Source organism: Periophthalmus magnuspinnatus, chromosome 16 (assembly GCF_009829125.3).
Source record: "Periophthalmus magnuspinnatus isolate fPerMag1 chromosome 16, fPerMag1.2.pri, whole genome shotgun sequence".
Classification (NCBI taxonomy): domain Eukaryota; kingdom Metazoa; phylum Chordata; class Actinopteri; order Gobiiformes; family Gobiidae; genus Periophthalmus; species Periophthalmus magnuspinnatus.
The window spans coordinates 5083984-5098206 of NC_047141.1; the positions used below are offsets into that span (position 1 = coordinate 5083984).

At 44.1% G+C, this 14223-nt stretch overlaps 1 protein-coding gene across 1 annotated transcript; it reads right to left on the reverse strand.

The window, feature by feature from the left end:
* Nucleotides 1-9274: 9274 nt before the first annotated feature.
* Nucleotides 9275-13538, reverse strand: si:dkey-11p23.7 (V-set and Ig domain-containing protein). The gene is made up of 4 exons (XM_055227747.1): nucleotides 13467-13538; nucleotides 11829-12057; nucleotides 10711-10859; nucleotides 9275-9690 (listed from the first exon to the last, which is right to left on the reverse strand). The coding sequence occupies exons 1-4, from the start codon at nucleotides 13513-13515 to the stop codon at nucleotides 9275-9277; spliced, it is 843 nt and encodes a 280-aa protein (XP_055083722.1). The 5' UTR covers nucleotides 13516-13538.
* Between the last annotated feature and the right edge of the window lie 685 nt (nucleotides 13539-14223).

Below are 14223 nucleotides of genomic sequence, written 5' to 3' on the forward strand. Positions count from 1 at the left end.
AACCTACATACATGCCTGTCACTGAGGCACTCACTATAGTCTCAGCCTCAGGCCTTTTAGTAAAGTAGTCCATCGGTTACCCTTCTCCGTCAAGGGCAAAGGACCAAGAACATTGATCCCTACCCTTTCCATGGGGCAGCCAGCCGAAGACCTGTCGATGGACCCTTTGTGAGATGTGCACCGGTCACAGAGGCCCCGCGCGGTAGTTCTCCACATCCCTCCTCAGTTAGCAGCAGTAGAATCCTCGCTGCAGACAGAGGAGTGTCCTTGTCACCCCAAAATTACCCGTCCCCATAGCTCCAGGAAAGGCGGTCTCTCGTAGTGACCGCAGAACTACATCGGCCATCTCACCTGCCCTGTTCTTGGATCTTTCCTCCCTTTTTGTAACACCTTGTCACCCTGGCTCCTTAAAAGACATGGGCCACTGTAGGTCTGAGTGGTCAATTCTTGTAAAGTGGAGCCCCCCAGGGAGTACTTGAAATGGCGTGTAGCACTGACCCTGAGCACCACACCTGAGTCTATACTGCTGCAATCAGACTCCCCCTTTTGTAGAAGGCGGGAAAGAGGTGCTGCAGTGCAAGAGAAGCCCTTCACAAATCTGAGAACAGGCCAGACCCAGGAAACTTTTACGATCCAAGACACAAGTGGGAGAGTCTTTCACTGTTTGCACTTTACAGTCTATGATACTCACTCTGCCCTCTATCTTGTGGTCCAGAAAAGACAGCCCTGAGCCAGGAGACCGGGGTGAGGTCTGAACGGGTGCTGCAGAAGCTGCTGTGGGACGTGCAGCATGGACTCCCTGTGCACTTCAGAGAGATACTGGGGCTCTATGGACAATCTCCACCTGTCCAGACAGGACCCTTTCCTTTGCTGTGTGTGCGGGGCGCTGGAGGACCACAGAACAACAACGGCTTGCTATTGTTTGACTCCCCTGTCCTCCCAGAGATGTCTGCAGTAAAGAAGAAGGACCTCTATATTCTATGCATCAAAGTCTTCCACAGAGCCGAGCTGTTCGGTGTCCCAGAGTCCAGGTGGTCAGGTGTGTTGGCCCCAGGTTCTTCTCCACGAGGCTGCTGGAGGTCCCTGTACCACCCTCCTGTGGAGAAACGCTGTGCGGATCTTCAGTGGCAGGTGGTGCATGGGGCCATGACTACAAACAGACATGTGGCTCACTTTGACCCAAGATCAGACAGACACTGTGCCTTCTGCCAAGAAGAAGAGACACTTGAACATCTGTGGTTGTCTTGTCCTCGGCTGGTCCCCCTCCTCAGTCTCGTGGGACGCTGGTTGCAGACTCTGGGACAAACACTCACCCGGGAACTCTTTGTGTTTGGACCCAAGTTTTCTGTGGCCAATCGTAGAACTGTTGTTTTAATAAACTTTATCCTAGGCCAGGCTAAGATGAGCGTGTGGCTCACCCGGAGGAACCACATGGTCGGCTCAGGCTGCACAGACCCGGAGCTCCTGTTAAAGAGACTGGTGGGGGCACGGCTCAAACTTGAGTTTACGTACAGTAAACTGGTGGAGCAGGTGGAGGATTTTGAGGCAGTGTGGACAGTGAGGAGGGCGCTGTGTTCAGTGAGGGAGGGGCAGTTAACCCTGCACCTGTAGGAGGGGCTGGAATATGGATGTGTGATTGTGTTTTTTAACAAAATAAATGTATTGTTAAAGTCAAAGTCTTTCTCTCTGTCTCTCTCTCTCTGTCCTTCTCTTCTTTCTCCATCCTCCCCTCCACTGTCCTCTCCTCTCATTGCCCTCTCTTTCTCTCTCTCCTCTTCATCTTCCCCTCTCCTCTCCTCTCATTGCCCTCTCTCACTCCGCTGTTGGGATCTCAGAAGATCTCTCTCTCTCTCTCTCTGTCTCTCTCTCTCTCTGTCCTTCTCTTCTTTCTCCATCCTCCCCTCCGCTGTCCTCTTCTCTCATTGCCCTCTCTTCTCTCTCTCCTCTCCATCCTCCCCTCTCCTCTCCTCTCATTGCCCTCTCTTTCTCTCTCTCCTCTTTATCCTCCCCTCTCTTTCTCTCTCCTCTTCATCCTCCCCTCTCATCTCCTCTCATTTCCCTCTCTCACTCCGCTGTCGGGATCTCAGAAGATCTCTCTCTCTCTCTCTCTCTCTGTCTCTCTCTCTGTCCCTCTCTTCTTTCTCCATCCTCCCCTCCGCTCTCCTCTCCTCTCATTGCCCTCTCTTTCTCTCTCTCCTCTTCATCCTCCCCTCTCCTCTCCTCTCATTGCCCTCTCTTTCTCTCTCTCCTCTCCATCCTCCCCTCTCCTCTCCTCTCATTGCCCTCTCTTTCTCTCTCTCCTCTCCATCCTCCCCTCTCCTCTCCTCTCATTGCCCTCTCTTTCTCTCTCTCCTCTCCATCCTCCCCTCTCCTCTCCTCTCATTGCCCTCTCTTTCTCTCTCTCCTCTCCATCCTCCCCTCTCCTCTCCTCTCATTGCCCTCTCTCACTCTGCTGTCAGGATCTCTGAGTTGCTCTGTCTCTGTCTTTCTCTCTGTCTCTCTCACCCTCTCTCTCTCTGTCCCTCTCTTCTTTCTCCATCCTCCCCTCCGCTCTCCTCTCCTCTCATTGCCCTCTCTTTCTCTCTCTCCTCTTCATCCTCCCCTCTCCTCTCCTCTCATTGCCCTCTCTCACTCTGCTGTCAGGATCTCTGAGTTGCTCTCTCTCTGTCTCTTTCTCTCTCTCTCTGTCCCTCTCTTCTTTCTCCTCTCCTCTCATTGCCCTCTCTTTCTCTCTCTCCTCTTTATCCTCCCCTCTCTTTCTCTCTCCTCTTCATCCTCCCCTCTCCTCTCATTGCCCTCTCTTTCTCTCTCTCCTCTTCATCCTCCCCTCTGCTCTCCTCTCATTTCCCTCTCTCACTCCGCTGTCGGGATCTCAGAAGATCTCTCTCTCTCTCTCTCTCTCTCTCTCTCTCTGTCTCTCTCTCTGTCCCTCTCTTCTTTCTCCATCCTCCCCTCCGCTCTCCTCTCCTCTCATTGCCCTCTCTTTCTCTCTCTCCTCTCCATCCTCCCCTCTCCTCTCCTCTCATTGCCCTCTCTTTCTCTCTCTCTCTCTCCTCTCCATCCTCCCCTCTCCTCTCATTGCCCTCTCTTTCTCTCTCTCCTCTCCATCCTCCCCTCCGCTCTCCTCTCCTCTCATTGCCCTCTCTCACTCTGCTGTCAGGATCTCAGAGTTCCAGTCAGCTGTGAAATCGGACAAATTGCGGTGGCCGTGCCTGTGGTGTTTAGTGTTTTTTGTTACGTGTGTGCGTGTGTGAGTCTCTGTGTGTGCGTGTGTGCATGTGTGTATATCTGTGTGTGTGTGTGTGTGTGTGTGAGAGATGAGGGGGGTGAGGGAGGGGGGGTGTATTGGGCCTATTGGGGGGCCAGGGGTCAAGGGGAGATTTTCTGCACCAACACTTCCTCTGTGTTTCCCATACATGCACACAAGCTCTCCACACACACACACGCACACACACACGCAGAGCTGTGGCGGGCCCCCGGGAGCCCGTGTGAGGGCCAGAACGAGCAGGGGTCACACACACACAGATGAGCCGCAGGTCAGGCCTGTCACACCTGCAGCAGTATTCACAACACTCTCTCTCTCTCTCTCTGCTCTCAGCCACATAATGAATAGTCCAATGTGAACAATTTCCCATTCAAATCCCACTCAAGACGTCACAGCTCCCATCAGCCCCGGGTTCACCGCCGTGGACCGGACCGGTGACGTCGTACAGCACAATCAGCGCCACTTTCACTTTGAACGTACACATATTTGTTGTGTAAAATCGCAGACTTTCTGTGGCAATTTGAACCGAACAAAAGCTAAAACTAAAAAATTATGTTTAAACAGTTGAATTGAGGTTTAAAAAAAATCTGTTATAACTTTAAAACTACCACTTAATGAATGAATCACAAGGTGGAACAGAGCAGTACTCAAACATTAATCACTCTAAATACTACCCCAGAGTTACAAATAAATATCGAGGGTGTACAAATTGAAAATGTGTTTGAGAATAAATTCCTAGGAGTAATTATGGACAGAGAATGATCATGGAAAGGAAAGGCCACATCCGGCAGATAAAAACTAAAATAGCCAAGAGCCTCTCAATTATAAATAAAGCAAAATAATATCTTGATGACGAGGCTCTCCGTACATTATCCGTACTCACTGGTTCTAACTTATTTCACGTATTGTGCTGAAATACAACAATTATCAATGCTCCACTAAGCCATTATTATTACTGCAAAAACGAGCAGTGTGGATTATTTTCTAGATTATACTCACAATCTTTTTTATCCAGTCCAAATTATTAAAATATCCGGACCTTGTAAAAATATTAGAGAGGTCAGTTTAAATATAAAGTCACACTGCACGTTCTCTGTGTCAGTGTTGGTTCTACTTTATGCTCATTGTTTCTTTTCCATTGCTGTTTTCTTGTTCTTCTCATGGTTGGAATGTTTTTCATGTGACCTCATATTTGACCTTTTACTGCGTTTACTGTCATGAATTGAATGAGTCTATGTGTATGTACTTGTATGTGTGTATTATATATATGTGTGTATATTTACGTATGTATAGAGGTATATAAGTATTCTTTTTTTCTTTCTTTTTTTCTTTTTTTCAGCTGAATAGGAAGCTTAAACGACGCTTTTAATTTATGTCCTAATGGAAGACAGGGGTGGGATTTAATAAGTTTTCTTCTTCCCACTCCTTTTCGAGCTTAAACACGAACAAGTTTGTGAAATGTGCTTTAAGTGTACTTGATATATGTGCTTGAAAAATAAAAAAAATAAATGAAAAAACTTAAATGAGACTATAAAATGGTTTTATATAACAAGTTTTGCAGAATAGCTCTGATTTAAAGTTGGACTACGTGACATTTTTGGTGAGGAATCCACTTTATTTAACTTTTAACTTCAACTTTAACTTCATTTAACTTCTTTCAAGCTTTTGTTTTTAAATGAAACGCGCTCAGGTTAAAGCAGACATATTGTGCTTGTGTGTGCTCTGTAGTTAAAATCTATGACACGCCTGGATCTTTACATTATAATTTCCACATTTTAAATCGGAATATTCATCCAAAACCAACGGGAGCTGACATCTTTGCAAACAACAAAGCTCCGTCTGCTGTCGGCCCACAGCAGGCGGCAGGGGGATTTGTTTCATTTGCGCCAGAATAACTACACGATGCTTCCAAATCCTACGAGTATCACCGATTAACAACATAAAATTGAAGAATGAAGTGTGTTTGTAGCGGTGGGCGTGTGAAACGGGGGACGTGGGACATTGAAAACGAGGGTGACTGTCAAAATAGCATCTTGAAAATAATTAAAGATCACTCGAATATGCACAAATCACTCCAAATACAACTTCAGAGGGTCAATTTTATTTATTTATTTATTTTATTTATCTTTATTTATACAGGGGGGACCCAATGAGACCCACTTGGACTCTCTTTTTCATGGGTGCCCTGTTTAAAATACAACACAAACCGAAAAAACAATCAAAACAAATAAGTCCATACAAAACATCAATAACAAGTGCAGGTGTGTGTATAAAAGTTTGTTATCAGATTATTAAATTGCAATTGTATCACCAACGTGTGTTTTGCTTTTCCTTGGAGCATATTCCATTTTTGTGAAGCAAAACACCCAAAAGCCTCTTTCCCATCTCAGTTCTGGCTCGTCCTTAGTCTTATGCATCATGTGATCTGGTGTTAAATGTTCCGGTATCAATAATTAACAAGCAGGTGAGGGATTCTGGCAGTTTTTGAAGTAATCCCTTATAGATAAACTTAATGCAGTGCTGTTCTCTTCTAACAGACAGTGATGGACAACCTACTTTTTCATAGAGACACAGTGATGAGTTTCAAATCCATCACCTGTAACAAAACGAAGGGCGGAGTAAAATAGTGGATCCAACGGTTTCAAAGCAGAGGCTGAAGTCTGCACATACACCACATCCTCATAATCCAGTACAGATAGGAAGGTTGCTTGCACTACTTCTTTTCTGTAACTCATTGGGATACAATATTTGTTTCTGTAATAAAATGATCATTTAGATTTTAAGCTATTACATAATTCTGAGATATGTTTTTTAAAGGACAAGTTTTCATCAAGCCAAAACCCAAGATATTTATAAGTGTTGACTTAGTTTTACTTGCATTCAAAAACAGCTTAAGATTTATGAGGGAGTTTTGGATTTCATTAAAATCTTGCTGCAGTTTTAAAAGCGCCTGATCAGCAGAAGGAGAAGTTGCATACAAAATGAGAAGAAACACATATAACATAGCTCTTAAATGTCCAGTTTAAGGTACACTTTATAGTCCCCGTAGGAAAATGATTTGTCTTTTGCATTTGACCCATTCTTCAGGAGCATCAGGCGCAGTGGGACCCATCTCTAGATCTAGTCTTGGTCAGGACGACTTCAACTAGAGGATTTGACCCACGGTGCGTGTTTTGGGTTGACGAGGGAAACCAGAGGAGCCCACACAGACCCAGGCAGACGGGGTCACAGTACTGCATTTTACTACTTGGGTTAAAGTAAAGATCCACTTGCTCAAATCTTACTCCTACACGAGTAAAAGTAGCACTGTCCAATTATGACTTAGGTTAAAGTACTGAAGTATTTGCTTTAGAAATGATTGAAGTAATGAAAGTAACCTTGTTGTAAATGATAACTTTGAGCCTTCTACGTGAGCCTACATTTTGTTTTTACTATCTCAAAAAAGCAATAAAAAGCAAATTCCGGGCTCGTTAGACTTGCAGATATTAGTCCTAAAACAGATTAAAGCAAGTATTATATTTGACTTTTAAAATGTAGAGGAGTCAAAGTAAAAAGTACTCAACTAAAATGCAACGCAAGTCCTCAAAATCTGCAGTAAATTTACTCAAAGTTACCGACCATCTCTGGACACAGGGAGAACATGCAAACTCTGCACAGAAAGGCACAGGTGTTTTTCCCTCATCACAAACACACCTGGAGTTCTGTTTTGTTTCATTCACACATTTTTAACCCTGCTGATTTAGGCTGAGCACCTTCTCTCAAACAGAAAACACTCTGTTCTACCTTGTGATGTCATCATGTGGTAATACAGGAAGTGCTCCGTTGTGTTTTTAAAACTCCACACACATTGACTAGAAATATTCAGATCATTTCAGCCATGTAATTTCCAATCTCTACTGAAGCAAAGGTAAAAGGAGCTGTTCACTTGAAAACTACCACTTCATGACATCACAAGGTGGAACAGAGCATTTTGAGCCTCGGAGGTACAAACAGAGTAATAATAAAGGCTTATGCATAGATATTTATGTTAAAGCCTACGTTCAGTCTTCCTCTGTGGCTCTACGGCGTGTGAGGAGCGAGTGAGAATCAGATTTACTCTCACAGAGCTCCATCTTGTGGAGGAGAAGAAGCATTACAACATGCTGCTTTTGAAGAGTCTGACTTTCCCCTTTGTGTCTGTGATCTTAAAGCGCACATATCACGCTATTTTCTGATCCGTTATAATGTTGTTTCCTCATCACAAACACACCGGGGGTTATGTTTTGTTTCATTCACACGTTTAACACACAAATCCTGCATATTTAGGCTGAGTTCTTCTCTAAAACTGAAAACAATCTGTTCCACCTTGTGATGTCATCATGCGGTGATACAGGTTTGTGATTTTAAACTCCGCACACCTTCACTGCGAGCATTTGGATCATTTCAGCTTTGGAGTTAGCGATCTCCTCTGAGCTAAAGGTAAAAGGAGCTGTTAACTTGAAAACTACCACTTCATGACATCACAAGGTGGAACAGAGCGTTTTGAGCGTTGGAGATGTACAGACTAATAACGCAGGATTAACTTAAGCGTGTGTGACTGAATTCTAACACAACTTAAAGCTCACAAGAGTCAATTTTGCACAATATAGAGGTTGAGAGCGTCTGGGGGTGTGATGCTAACTGGAGGCACAACTCTGTCAGAAGCCGTTACACTTTAATAAGAGCTTTATCTTAACACAATCTGACGAGAAAGAACTGAAACAGCGACAGATGAGCTGATTTGTGCGGTTAAATCAAGTCTCTCACACATATAATTACGGTCACAAATTAGCTAGCATTAGCCAAACAGTTTTTTAGTTGGTCACTCCCACCTTTGTGTTGAAAATGAAAGTACTAAACAGGAACAAACAACAAAACAACAGACTCCTGAAAATGTGTCCTTTAAATCCATTTTGTGTTTTTTCCTTGAGTTTTCAGACTATTTCAAAACCTTTTTAACAGTGATTGCTAATGTGCGCATTGTGTCTCCATGGTAACTGCTGAACATTTCACCATAGAGATACATGTAAAACAGCAAAGTATCAATAAGTGACGGAGCCAGCAGCACAATATGAACATTTTATTTCATATAGAGTTTATGGTTGTAGTTTAGGTTATAGATGTTTGAGATATACAATATAAAGTCACACACACGAGCACACACTGTACACATGTTTAGACCGGGCCCAGCGCCAAAGCAACTGCAGAGATCATGAATACAGCTATAAATACACTTAAAAAAACATCATGTTCCTCTCATAAGTGTCCAGGGAATAAACACTAGTGTACCTCAATACACTGTAGACCTACTACACTACTACTACTACTAAATACTTCACTTTAAATGTACAAAGATCAGAATTAAAGGTCTTATATTACGCGGATGTTTGGTCGACGTTGTACTGCTGTATTCTTCATCGAAAATAGACCTGGAGTTGTGTTTTGTTTCATTCACAAACCCTCCATGTTAAACACTCTGTTCCACCTGTCACGCGGCAATACAGGAAGTGCTCCGCTGTGTTTTTAAACTCCATACACCTTCACGAGAATCAGCCCTGGAATTGCTAAACTTTAAAGCTACAGCTATTGTTTTAGCCTCATTCGTTGTTGTTTGATTTTAGGAGACTTTGGAGACTTTCTGTGGCAATCTCAAGTGAACAAAAAAGGTTAAAAAAGGTTCAGATGTAAGGTTTTTGTAGTGTTTTGTAGAGTAAAGCAGTTAAATTGAGGCTAAACATAACATTAAAACTACCACTTCATGACATCACAAGGTGGAACAGAGCATTTTGAGCTTCGGAGATGTAGACAAACATAATCTGGGGTTACTCAAACATGTGTGAATGAAACAAAACACAACTCCAGATAAGTTTATGACGAGATAACAACATTCTAACATGGTTAATCTCACATGAGTCAGTTTTGCGTAATATAAAACCTTTAAAACAACACAAATAAGCACAAATAGAAACGTGAAACCAGCCAGAGCCGAACTCATCTCCACCTGCACCACCGGGGACGCTGCACGGCCCCTCTGCTCACCATCCACAGCCCCGCCCCCAGCAGCAGCACGACCTTTGACCCCAGGGTGAGCGACAGGAGCAGGGTGAGCGGCTCCACGCCCCCGGCACAGATCGGGACGGGCTGGAGGAAGTAGAGCGTGGCCTGGTCGCGTCCCAGAGGGTTGGTGGCTGCGCAGGTGTAGTGGGCGTGTGGTTGGACGTCCCGCAGCCGGCCCTCCGTGCGGTAGTGCGGTCCCTCTGTGAGAGCCGCGGCCCCGGAACCCTGCAGCAACACCTCTGGGTTCAGCCACTGCACGTCTGGGAGCGGAGAGCCCTGCACCCGGCACACTGCGCTGTACCCAGAGTCAGAGCTGCCCTCCAGAGTCACAGACAGGATCTTTGGAGGAGCTGCAGGCAGACGGGACAATCATCAGACTTGGGCGGTGGTGGAAAGTAACAGAGTAAAAATAGTAAAGTAGTGTAAATAAAGGGCCTATATTACACAATTTTCTGATCTCTGTTATAATGTTGTTTCCTCATCACAAACAGACCTGGAGTTGCATTTTTTTGGTTTTCATTCATACATGTTTAACACACAAATCCAGGATATTTAGGTTGATTCTTCTCTCAGACTGAAAACACTCTGTTCCACCTTGTGATGTCATGTGGTAATACAGGAAGTGCTCCTGGAATTACCCATCTGTACTGAACTAAAGGTTTGAGAGCAGTATCTGTACTTTCTACTCCACTACGTTTTTGAACAGGGTTGAAAAGTAAAAGTATTTTCATTATTGTCTGAGACCTGCTGAAAAGGCTGAGGGTTTATTTTTTAAAACGTTCATAATTTGAACAAATAAAAATATACAAATAAAAACAGATGGGAAAAAAATATCGATTCACTTGTTTCTGTTGAGCAAAATTCAGCACAAATCTTTATCAAAGTCACTACATTTGAAGCTTTATAAAACTTCAAAATCTGTGAGAAATACTTTTTTTACTCCTTAAGTACATTTTTAAACAGGTCTTAAATCGATTTTTTTAGGTGATACTTTTACTTTTACTTAGGTATTTTTTTGCTCCAGTATTTGTAATTTTACTTAAATAACAGCATTTCTTCATCCACCACTGAACAATGACTCAAACTCTTCATATCAAGTACCACCAGGGCTTTACGAGTCCCACCAGAACTAAACCAGGTCTATAACAGGACTATTTCAGTATCGAAGTATCGGAAATCAGATACTAATCAATACCGAAGCAAGTATTGAAACTAGATACTCACACTAAACTAGATCATTGTTGTGTTGGAATCAGTATCAAGTATCGAGTCTATTGGTTTTTTTTTAAATTTTAGTATTTTCAGTATTTCAGTATCATGACAACACTAGCACTAACACTTTGGACAGCCCCTGTATAAACCGTCCTCACCTTCGACCCTCACTCTGGTTCCCATCTTGTCGCTGTGCTCCTTGCCCTGGATTTCCACCTGGCAGTAGTAGCGGCCGCTGTCCTGTAGGGTGGCGCCGTTGATGCGCAGGGACAGATCGTGTTCTCGTGGGTTTCCTTCCAGACGGTACCTGCGCTCAAACACAACAGAGAACTCACTCGCTGACCACAGTGCAGTAAGAGGGTAACACAAACACATAATTTCGACACAGAGGCTGCCATGTCATGTGCTTAAGTGTCTTGCCTAAGGACACAATGACAGTTTGCACTAGAGGCGCTACTGTTCCGCTGTGGCACCTGGTGTTTCCTATTTATCGTCTGAGATCTGACTTTGCCAAGCAGGTATGGCCACAAAATCGAATGTACTGAGCTCTGACAGTTTGTTTCATTGTAATATCATTTTAAAAGTTTTTATGATACAAAAATACCTTGAAAATCCTGCATTCTTACTGTGAGCAGGGTCGCCTCTCCACAGACCTGACCTTGACCAAGTGGCTGCGTGCTTGTTGCCAATAACGCATCATGGAGACAAACACCTGCTTTATCCTTAACCAGAAAAACTACATAGTTCCATGGTTGGCTGCTCTTGTGGCTGACTGGCTGGCACACTGAGCAGTTTTTAAACTTGTAAATTTGTATCTTAAATTTTTTACTTAACATTTGAGATTTTGATGAATGAAGAAAGTGGAGCATGCGCAGTTTAAAGGCCTATTGACACTTTGCAGCTGATGTCATCTACATTCTGTGGGGGTGATGCTAGCTTTAGGCCCTGCTCTGTCTGAGGCTCTGTCACTCTAGTTAGACTTAGACTAGAGACAGTTTTTCAGTCAGTCACACTCACCGTTTTGTTGAAAATCAAACACCACGAACCAATTAATCAAACACTCCTGAATGTGTTGTCCATTTCGTATTTTTTCTGGAGTTTATCTTAGCCATTTTTTGACAGTGTTTGCTAATGTGTGCATTGTGTCACCATGGTAACTGCTGAACATTCCGCCATAGAGATACATGTAGAACACTCCCAGCGTGATGTCACTGCAAGTATCAATTGGATTGTGTGATCGGGGCAGTTTGTTTTTCTTGAACTCGTGGCGTCTCACCTCTGGTCCTGGTGCAGCGCGGCCTCACAGCCCTCTGCTCCGCTCCGGCTCACACAGTGGAACACCAGGGTGGAGTCAGCCCCGTGGCCACGCCTCCAGCTCACCTGCAGCGAGGCATGATGGGAGTGCAGGGGGTGGCTGAAGGAGCAGGGCAGGACCACGGGGTAGCCCTCCATAGCTCTGACCTCCGCTTGGACCACTAGAGCCCAGCCATCATCACCTGCAAGAACTGCACAAGGCCTGGGTTAAAGCTTTAAAGCTACGCCTGCAATTAAACAATATTTTAGTCAATTATTCAGTTGGACAAATGATTATTTCCAGTGTAAATTATATATATATTTTTTAACCAAATATAGGTTGAAATATAGTTACTAGTTTTAAATTTAAAGTGGACCTATTATGCAAAATTGACTTTTCACCATGTTATAGTAATTTTCCCTCATCATTTACTCTCATTTTCACCTCCACTGTACACGCCCACTGCTCCTTACTCATTTTGTTCTCCAATTTTATTTTCTTAAGTGATACACGCAGGATTCTGTGTTCTGTGAAGAAAAAACAATAGCAACTACTGGCTGGTCATTTTAGATGACTATTGTGATTTAAAATGTGCAAATTATGACATAATGATCCACGGGTGTCATAGACTATAATTACAGAGCGACACAACTGCAGTAGGTCTGCTTTAACAATGCCACATTTATATTTTAGAGTCTGTACATTCCACAAAACAATTAACAAAATACCACTAGGATTATTTCTTATAGTTAGATCCCTCTATATGACTGAACCCCACAGTCTCCACTTTAGGACACGAGAGAGTCTTTACGATATGAGACAGTCTTTAGGACACGAGAGAGTCTTTACGATATGAGACAGTCTTTAGGACATGAGAGAGTCTTTACAATATGAGACAGTCTTTAGGACATGTGCAAGTCTTTAGCACATGGGGCGGTCTTTAGGACATGAGGAAGTCTTTAGGACATGGATAGGTCTTTAGGACATGAGGCGGTCTTTAGCACAAGGGGAGGTCTTTAGGACATAGGGAGGTCTTTAGGATATGAGAGTCTTTAGGACATGAGACAGTCGTTAGGACATGAGACAGTCTTTAGGACATGAGGAAGTCTTTAGGACATGGGGAGGTCTTTAGGATATGAGGCGGTCTTTAGCACATGGGGAGGTCTTTAGGACATGAGAGAGTCTTTAGGATATGAGAGAGTCTTTAGGACATGAGACAGTCGTTAGGACATGAGACAGTGTTTAGGACATGGGGCAGTCTTTAGGACGTGGGACAAACGCGTAAAAACCCACTTAGATGAACAGCAGTTGTGGGACGCTCCTGTTCAGTGGGAGACATGTGGGAGGCAGGGACAGGTAAAGAACGTCACAGGTGAATATATATTTTATTAGCATTGCTTTGAAAACAACATGTCTGCCCTTGTTTGTCAATTTCAAGCCTTTAAATTCAATATCAAACGCCCTGTAGATGGACAATTTGCATTTCCACTTGGATTGCATGGATACATCTGACTTATACTTGTGTTTTAGTGTTTACTTACTAAATTTATTTACTAAAACTACTACCAACTATTGTCTTGTCTGACCTTCTCTGCTGAAAGTGAACAAGAGTGTACTGACCTGATGCTGATGAGAGGAGGAGAACTGTAGCCCACACCCACAGAACCATGCTCCTACTGAGGACAGAGAGGGACACAGAGGGACCAGGGGACACGGAGGGACAAGCTGGAGACACAAAGACAGGGAGGCAGAGGGACCGGGGACGGATGTGGAGACGCAGAGGCAGGGATAGTGAGACATAGGACGCACTGCATGTCCTGAGTCACTAACAGCTGACTGTGTCCACATGCTTCCTCTTCTCCTGCACCAATCAACTCCCAAAAACTCACAGAGACACTAAAAAGAGACTTCCTAAAAGCGAGGACCTGAACTAGACTGAAATGGGAGCTACAGGGGCTGGTCTAAGGACATACTCAGACACACCCTGCTGTATTGGACCCTGTCTGGCCCCACACTCACATTCGCCCCATGCGTGACCCCTTCCTCCACTAGGGGCGCAGTTTGTACTCTGGCTCTACATAGAAAGATAAACAGACAAATAGAAAAGCTCCGTGGGCCCGCTCCAGCGCGGTGCCTCTCAGTGTAATTGGGTGCAGTGCGCAGCAGAGGGCGCTGTCCTCATGCTCTTCTCTCCGCAGACCCGCGCTCTCTGTGGCTGAGTGTGACTGTATCAGGTACGTACGGTTTCATAGACATAGTTGAATGTTTATTATGTCCTTCCAGATTCAGACTTGATTTAGTCCTGGCATAGTTCTGGTTTAGTCCTGTCATAGTTCTCGCTCTATCCTGGTCTAGTTCTGTTTCAGTCCTAATTTGG